General features: G+C 37.6%; 1 protein-coding gene across 2 annotated transcripts in view; it reads right to left on the bottom strand.

Annotated features, from left to right (window-relative positions):
- Nucleotides 1-916: 916 nt before the first annotated feature.
- cdh22 (cadherin 22) overlaps nt 917-9,888 on the bottom strand; it is a 206,670-nt gene continuing 197,698 nt past the window's right edge. For both annotated transcript variants that reach the window (XM_082136387.1, XM_082136388.1), the window contains one exon: nt 917-3,095. In XM_082136387.1, the coding sequence (XP_081992513.1) occupies nt 2,584-3,095 (512 nt within the window). In that variant the 3' untranslated portion in view covers nt 917-2,583. The remainder of the gene's footprint in view (nt 3,096-9,888) is intronic.

The following is a 9,888-nucleotide window of genomic DNA, read 5'->3' as shown; positions in this document are numbered from 1 at the left end:
GTCATATTTCCCTCCAGGGTGATTTTTAAAAAAATATAATTTGCATAAAGAAAATTTCAGTGATTTAAGGTTTGTTTTTGCATTGATATATTTATGACAATTAACATTTTCTCCTAATATTCTCATTACTGTAAAGCAAAAACAGACACATTATTTAAACTATTTATATATCACAGCAGTATTTCTTATGTTGCCCTTCATTTATGCAAATTGTAATCATTTTTCATAAAGTAAATAATTTTATTATATATTTTTATAAAGGGTACTGTATTACAATAATGAGAACCATCACTAAGAACAATGAGAATTACAAAAGCCCAAATAATAATTCTGAATGCATTACAGAGTAGGGATGCACGATATATCGGTCACCATATCGGTATCGGCCGATATATGTTCATTTTTAATGTGATCGGTATCGTCCCGATAAGAATATTTGCCTGATATACTAAAGCAGATTGATAATATATTATGTCCTTTAGCTGAGACGCTTCAGATGCACACATCCATCAACATGATGGTTTTGAATGGCCTGAAATATGATTGGAATCACTTAAAAAAAAGAAAAATACAGTTAAGTGCAACAAGTCTGTCATATCGGCTACATAAAATTCTAATGAGAACATTATAATTGTGTGTTTGGGACGTGGCTTTTATTGGTGAGACGTTGGTTCTCAAAAATTATATAAAAATTTTGATTTACATTTATCTGCCAATATATCGGTTATCGGCTTTCAAATATTAAGAATTATCGGTTATCGATATTGGCCAAAATTTTCATATTTGTGCATCCCTATTACAGAGATTAAAATAAGAATTTGGAACTAAAATGCATGTAATTGCTATTAAAATTTACAAAAAGAAATAAATAATAATTACCATGTTTTCGTGAGATTTACACATTCACTCTTTTTGTGGCACAAAAACTCAGCATTCGAAAAATCTTGAAAAACCGTAAATATTTATTGATGATTTCAATTGTATTTTAGCCATACATCTGCATGTTTGGGTGGACATTGAAGGGTGCTGGTTCTGGGAAAAACACGAGCGCTTCACCCCGTCTTGATGCCATCGCTCTCGTTCATCAGCCTCAACCCAACACACGATGATCAAATCACCCGAGGAAAGCCATCTGGAGACGTCTTGTTGGCACACGCACGAATCATCAATGAACATGTATATCTTGGGATGTCTAAAATATAACCGATAAAGAACCCGTCAGATGGCCTCTTTTGTCTCTTGTTGTGTATTGTGCCATGTTGTCTTTCAAGATTCCCCTTGAAAAGATTCAATGCCGAACGCAACTTCCACAACAAGGGATCTGGATAATTAGTCGAAAAGCAACACAACACACAAAATGTATGACAAGACAAAACCAGTGCTCACGAAACCTGCCAAGGAATTATTTCACTTCAGAATCAAAGAAAGAAATATTCAATCATATTTTGCAGAAAGTAAATGAAGCCTAGTAATTATTTTTATGACAATTAATCACATTTTCCGTAAATTCTCCATACTGCAATACAAATTACAGTAATTTAACTATATTTAACTATATTACAGACCAAAGGATCTTTTGGGAATAATGAGAAATACCAAAAAAAAAAAAAAAAAGGAGGGAAAACGTGCTTAATTTCCATAAGCACAATATCACAAACCTCGCACCCTTAAAACAGACTTCATTATCTTCATGCAAAATGTATTTTCTTCTTTTCTTCTCATGATTTGTGGGTGAAGCGTGACCTGGGCATGTTTTCGTGAGATTCACCCCAATAGCCGTTACATTTCTCCACCAGAATCGGTTTCGTATTTTACAAAAAGAGTCTCTAAAAAATAAATACAAATATTTTCAAGACTGAATTACTGTCACTGATAGTTTGCAAACTTGATTCAACAATCCCACCCCAACTCGTTTTTTTTTTCGTTTTTCTTCCCCAGTCAACCTTGATTTTTTTTTTCCCACAGGATCTTCAGTCTTTGTCTGTCACCCTGACAACTTCAATATTCTTCAAAAATTATGTCCATTTTTTTCTATTTCAGTCCATTGCCAGGATGAATAAATAAATAAATAGAAAGCAATAAATACATAAATATTGTTTTACTTTTTTTTTGTTTTGTTAGTTTTTCTTTAAATAAATACATATTTATTTAAGGTTTATTTTTTTAAATGTTGGTATTTAAAAAGACATTTCCATTGTCTTCCTCCAGATCCCACTGAGTTAAAATCCTTATTTCCACAGATGGGCAAAGAAATCACAAAACAAAACAACCTGAAACAATGGGAGTTTTGAGTAGTGCATATGGCACGGCCCCGCTTCTTCTTGCTCTCTCTGACAGGTGAGAAGATGTTGGAGGTTTGCCCAGCACCCGGCCTAATGCTCTTCTCCTTCAATATTTGTCCTGAACTTTTCTACAAGACAAGAAGTCACTTTGCAAAGTGTAACGGGTGACATTAAATCTCTCCGGATTAACTGGGATCCAAAAAAACGTCACTGGAACTGTGGGCGAAAGCGTCAGGGAGGAAAACGACTCCAGGACCGGGACAGCAGGGTCTCTGAGAGCGGATCAGGGAAGAGCATGGTGCTAGGACCCCTCTTCTTCGGCTTGGGCCGGGGCGTAGTAGCCCGCCAGCTGCCTGAAGCGCGGTCCCCAGTCGCTGAGGTATGAGAAGTCCTGCTCTGAGGTTGTGGATAGCGTATGGATGGAGCTCAGCGAGAGAGCCGGCGAGCTGCTGCCCTCGAAAGCGTAAGTCTGGAACGAGTCGTAAGGCGGCACCGATAAGTCCGCGTCCGCTTGCTCGACCTTCTTGCGTATGTAGCCTTTGAAAACCGTGAAGTCGGCCGGCCCGCCGTCTCCTACCACTCGGTTTTGGATCCACTGAGGGACGGAGCGCAGGTCAGGGCCAGAATCCGAGCTTTTGACCTCTGGAAAGTCGTAGAGGTTGCGCAGGGCGCTCATGTCGTACGCCTGGGTGTCTTGCTCTCCGCCGCCCTCGTCGTTGTATTTGATGACGTTGTCGCGCATGTCCTCCTCGTCTTCGGACATGCGCTGGCCCTTCCGGTGACGTTTGAGGGTCAAGATCAGCAGCACCAGGACTAAAGGAACAACGAGAGACAAGCAAGAGAGACACTTTATTTAACACATGTTAACATGAGATTAGAATTGACATCATGTTATGAAGAATCGCAGTTTTTAAATATAATATAAAAAAGTCAAATTTATGAAAGTCAAAAAAGAGAATTTATTGAAATTGACCTTCAAGAACATTGTGAACTTTCTGAGGAGGAACTAGAGGAATTATTAATTTACACTACTGTTCAAAGGTTTGGGGAAATTAAAATGAATAGTTTTATCCAGAAAGGATGCATTAAATTATTCAAAAATGACAGTAAATAGATAGATAGATAGACTTTTATACAATATGACCTGAAATTTAAACAAATTAACTTTTTATTCATCAAAGAATCCCTGGAAAAAATATCAGAAATGTTTCTTGAGCATCAAATCATCATATTATACTGATTTCTGAAGGATCATGTGACACTGAAGACTGGAGTAATGATGCTGAAAATACAGCTTTGATCACAGGAATAAATGACATTTTAACAATATATTCGAATAGAAAACAGCTATTTTAAATTGTATTAATATTTCACAATATTAGACAATATTAGCAGAAGATACTTAATTCAAAAACATTAAAAAGCCAGATACATTGTGGAAATAAAATTTCATGACACGTTTAGTTTTGGGTTTTGTTTCATGTTAATGTTTCATGTCTTTAATTTTGAAGTTTAGTCAAAGGTATGGTTCCTGTTTGTCATGTGATTCCTTGCCCGCATGTGATCATGTCATGTGCTTCCCCAGTCTCATGTAATGTTTTGATTGGTTCTCTGGGTTCATGTGTTATGTTCTTATTGGTTTATTGTGTCCAGGTGCGTCTTGCTAAGTCATTAGACGTTGTGTATATATAACTCTCATGTCCCCATTGTATATATTCAGGTTTATGTTCATGCTGTAATAGTTAAGTCATGCCATCATCATGTTCAGTGTATCTGTATTTGTTCAAGTTTAGTAAATAAAGCTGCACCTGAGGTCACTTCAGCTCGCCTACAAATAGTCCCAATTAACCTCACAATGCAAATCTTGACCACAGCAGAGAGGAACGCTAACTAAATCAACCTTTGAATCTCATTTAAAAAACATACATTAAAGGTGAGCTTTGTTAACATATGCCTCAACACCACTCTTCATGAGAAATTATAACATATTAACAGAGTTTATTTAAAATATGCAAAGCCTACAAGTGTCAAGCATCGCAGTTTCCAATAAAATTACTTATTAGAAAACCAAATTGTCTCAAACAGGAAAAAGAAAATCCATTAACCTCAAATTGACTCTTCAGTAAATAACTGAGGCGCTTGTACAGCACAAGTCGACTTCTCTCGGTGGATCACATCACAACACGAGGAGGATATTAACAAACCCAACCTGGCATCTCATCGCAGCTAGGGAACTTATTACCAACCACATCTTAATCTTAATGAGAGACTTGTCCTTTCTGCATCAGGAGAACAACGCTCGAAATAATCTCACAGCAGTTTCTATTAGAAATTACCCTTTGCTAAGCTCCGCCCCTCTTGGTCAATAAAATTTTCGGTAAAGTGTGCTAAAGCTATTTAGGATATTACATCTTTTTACAATCGCTAGGACCTATTCCTCAATACTTATTCACAACTCTTCACACAGTAAGCACAGCATCAGTCTATGTGGCTAAACTGTGGATCATTTATCATTGAATGCAATTTGTGCCAAAACAATAGCTATGTTTCCATCCACCTATTTTTATGTGCATTTTGGGATTTCACATAAAAAAACAAAAAAACGCTGGATGGAAACGCCAAGATGCGCATTAATTCAAAAAAAAATTGCATAAAAAAACATATGCGCTTATTTGAGTCAGATAAACTTTTCATCTCATAAGAAAACATGTGCATAAACTACAATGGAAACACATTTACAGAATAAATTCTTTGCGTGATGGGACGGCATAACTGGACTAACCAGCGTAACTGGACGAAATTATATATATGCAATTATATATATGTGACCCTGGACCACAAAACCCAGTCACATGGGAACATTTTTTGAAATTGAGAATTATACATCACCTGAAAGCTGAATAAATAAGCTTTCCATTGATGTATGGTATGTTAGGACAATATTTGGCCCGAGATACAACTATACAACTATGAAAATCTGGAATTTGAGGGTGCAAAAAAATCTAAACACTGAGAAAATCGACTTTAAAGTTTTGCATTTATGTTGGCGATTGTGCTGTATTCACTCACAAAAATAAATGTTTTATATATTTACGGTAGTACATTTCCAAAATATATTCATGGAACATGATCTTTACTTAATATCCTAATGATTTTTGGCATAAAAGATAAATCTGTTTGACCCATCCAATGTATTGTTGGCTTTTACCACAAATAAACCTGTGCGACTAGTGACTGGTTTTGTGATCCAGGGTCACGTTTATAATTTGGTCCAGTAATACAAGCATAGAATATGTAACAAAAACGGCAGTGAATTCTAAACATAGAGAGTCGTTCTTGTTTTGTAAAGAAATTTTAAAGATTTTTGTTCAACAGTATGAGTGACAAAGCGTGTTTGTTGAATGACAACCTTTGCTTGTGTTATGGACAATGAGCTGATATGAGACATGAATGACGTAGTGCAAAGTTGGTTAGGAGAACTGTGTGAAGAGTTTTGAAAAGTGACCTAAGTATTGATAAATGTGTCCTACCGATTGCAAAAAAAATCTTTCGAAGGGAGCAAAAACATGTCAGGTTAGTATGTTGCACACAGCAACAGCTGCTTAGGCAGGATCGGTCAATAACATTCGAAGGCGGTCAAATGAGTGCATTATTCATGAGGTTTTGAGACTGGTTAATAAGTGATATATCTGCCATCCCAATGTCTTCATTCACTAACAATACATGATTGAGAGGAGAAGTGTAGAAAGGATTACAAATAAATGAGACTTTCACAAAGCTTCGCCGCGAGGTGGAGTGCAGATATGATTGAGGAATTAAACATGAACTGAAAAGGCAAACAATTGAGATGGATCATTTAATAAATGAATGAGTCGGAAAACAAAAGCGGCATCCGTCTCAATAAACCAATGAATCCTTAATCTGTGCTGAATTATGTTCATTAGCGTCTGCATTTGTGATTGCATACCGTCTTTCTTACATTTGATCTGTCAGTGTTGTTTAAATAAGCACAGAACCGGCGGCTAAACTCACTGCTGCATTCACAGATATGGCTGACTCTTTCAGCTCATAGAAAAGTCCAACCAATTACAATTTAGGCAACACTGATGCATTTAATATGGATATCTAGTTAGGAAAAATATGTCTGACCTAATTCCCTCCATGCATCTGTTTTAAGCCTCCTAAAAGCGGAGACAAAAGCAGCGATTTAGCAATGTAGGTTACTACGCTTGTGGAGGTTTTGAGATTGACTGTTCAAAAGTAGCTTGACAAACCCAAAGCCCAAGGTATTAAACTTCATGCGCTATGGAAATGATTTATACCTCAAATCACGCTGTTTATTTTCTAAGCAATCAGATTTATGATTTTTTGGTCCAACAGACCAGAATAAAATCTAGAGATCAGAATATCACAGAGACTCTTTTCAGTTCACACGGTAAGAAAACCACTTAGCAACACCCTAGCAACCACCCACAATGCCCTAGCAACTACATAGCAACATCCAAGCAATCATCACAACATTGCAGCAATCGCTGGAATAATTGATATTGATCTATTTATGTTTAATACTATGTGTTTAATTAAGCTAGTTTGCGTGCACTGTGTTATGCTGTAGTTTTAATGCAGTGTCATGTTCACAACATCATTGTGTTTTATGATGGTGTGGGATGAAGCGTACACTGTGTTCAATTTTGCTGTCTGCTTTCTGCCGGACAATACATCGACATTTTAATTAAATCTGCTGTCATCGTTTGGCTCTCCATCACACAGCTCATGTAAATGTAAAAAAAAAATATGGTTTAAGTATTAAGTACTGTAATAACATGTGTGGAAACTGCAGCTCGAATAGAATGTAGTTTACGTCACAGTCCGGTTGGCTACTAAAAGTTGCAAAACTATAATTTTGATTTCAAAGGGACTTTATCTGCAACGATACAAACTATTATGATCCATTACCTCAATATAATGTCTGTGGTGCAAAGTTCAAATTCAGTAAGTGATCATCTAAATATCATCTGAATATTTCATTAAGCATGTTTTCTCTGGAGGCACATGTCTGATCAAAGGCTATCCATTTTACATAATCATTAATGTTATAAGAGAGCCATTGTCTTGGCTGGCGTTCTAATCTTGAGAGGGAAACGTCTGCGTGTCCGGAAAGGATTTCTTTCATCTTTCCTTTTGAGGACGAATGACAAGGATGAAAGCGCTCAGACAACCATTTATGAGATAGTAGAAAACTGCAGCAAAGTACTTAAAAGTGCGGAAAAAATCATGCATTTTAAGAAACACTTCTCAGATTTAAATTTATTTCAATGCAGTCTTTAATGTCCCTTTTAAATGCTCTTTGTGAGTTAGAAAAACTCTTGCTATGGGGTGGTAGTGGCGCAGTGGATAAGACACATGCCTTTGGTGTGAGAGACCCGGGTTCGAATCCACTGTGAGACACCAATGTGTCCCTGAGCAAGACACTTAACCCCTAGTTGCTCCAGAGGCGTGTGACCTCTGACATATATAGCAATTGTAAGTCGCTTTGGATAAAAAGCGTCAGCTAAATGAATAAATGTAAATGTAAATGTGCTCTAATTAACCCAAGACATATCTTTCTAAATACATTCCAAAAATGGCAACACTTCGGGAACACTATTCGCTATTAACTAGTTGCTTATTAGCATGCATATTATTATCATTATGGCTGTTTATTGGTACTTATAAAGAACATATTAATGCCTACCCAAAACATCCCTTAACCCTACCCAATACCTAAACATAACCACTACCTTACGTACTATCAATTAGGAGTTAACTGAGTGAAAAAACCCTATAGTTGATAGTGAATATGTGTTGCCTAATGTAGTGTTACCATAAAAATAAGATGGATGGATGGATGAATGGATGGATGGATAAATAGATTTACATAATGCAAAAAATGCATTTGAGGACAAAATATATATCTAGAGTGCAGACTGCACACTAAAAGCTTGTTTTATGGATGGCTTTTCTGGTAGAACAGGACACACAAGTAAATTAAAGTATGAGCGCATTATGAAGGCTCTCGCTGTGAAGTTGAAGCTAATTTTGCTCGCCATGAACCATCCGTCTAGCGCTGAGCTTTGCAAGCAGCTCCAACCATATGAAAACTGACAAAGCGGTGTACAAACAAGACAGAACATGAACACGCTCGGCCCCTTTCCGGAAATGACAAATCAATCTGATACGGACATTTCCTATTCACGAGCCGTAGCCCACACCTGGAGTTTCATAACTTCCCTTTCACAGGACAAACCGGGTTGAAAGAATTATTATTACTTACTGCTGTTTATTGCTTTCAGCCAACACTTTCTGTCAGTGTTTATCTACCCTAAACATGTTCGGAGGAGAAAAGATGGCAGGTAAATTAATCTATGTAACTGATTTGTAATAGGCCAGTCTGCAATTGTTTACTAACCAACAAAGGGCTAAAAACACGGGAGCGATTAACGCCGCAGACGGTGCGACTCCTCACAGAAGCGCACGGCTCCCTGACTCTTTGATTCAGTATTTTTCCATAAGCCTTGGAGAGATAAGTCTTTGACCAAGCTCTCCCTTCATGTTATTCTTCGATTCTGGCATGATCAAGGACTCTAAATGGCTGTGAGCCAGGTAAAGTGAATTGAGTTTCACGGACTGCATTTGCAGTGCATGATGCATACTAAATTACGCTCAGCATTAAAGTGGTAATTCCTGTGAAGATGCATGCATACAGACTAGTCTTTAGACACATTACGGGATTACATGCATCGATTACATAGGCTGGTTTAGAATTAGCAGGAATTGAATCACTAAAAGGTCGCATCACTTTTTCCCTCCGTACAACCCAAGCACACTTTCTCCATCTGGAATGAGCTGTGAATCCAGACCCCCATCGCGTCCTACGTTGTACTGAAGGTATGGGGTGAAGAACCGCATTATGTACCTGCCTTTGTGAAACATGTTGCGACTCCTTGCCGTGCAGATGTTCGGTTAAGCGGACCTGACAAGACGGCTAATTTACCCTTGGGCGGCCGGTGGCCAGGACTCCCATCATGGCAGATGGGCTGTAATTGGGACGGATGTGTGCAGATGCCTTGCTGCACCCAAATGGATTTATCACGTCACCCTCAGAATGAACTGATGGAGGAGTTGTTTGTTTGAAGGTAATTAGGCAGAAATTTGTTTTCATTCCCTCCTTATCATGCCACAAATTGATCTAATAGGAATGGTGCGGCATTGAAAGAAGGCTGTGATCAGGAGGGACACCCTCTTCCCTTCAACGTCATGAGATCTATCCGATCTTTGCACTCAAAGAGGAGACATTCTGGTGAAACTTTTCATTACATGTAAACTAGACTAGAAAAGACCGGTCTAGATTAAACTAGACTAGCCCACTATGAATTTTATTTCCAAATACAATTTTGATTCCATAAATCAAATCAAATAAAAAAGAGAAAAGTTATAAACATTTAAGGAGAGAGGTAAGAGAGGCTGTGCAATCAGAAGCTGTGCTTTCAAACACCTAAGATTTCAAACAGCTAGCATTAAACTTTCATACGTTTCTGCCTTTCTGCTTTACTGCTTTACTTCAGTT

Source organism: Leuciscus leuciscus (genome assembly GCF_965113295.1).
Source record: "Leuciscus leuciscus genome assembly, chromosome: 14".
In the NCBI taxonomy this organism is placed as follows: Eukaryota; Metazoa; Chordata; class Actinopteri; order Cypriniformes; family Leuciscidae; genus Leuciscus; species Leuciscus leuciscus.
This window is presented reverse-complemented; position numbering and strand designations above follow the sequence as displayed.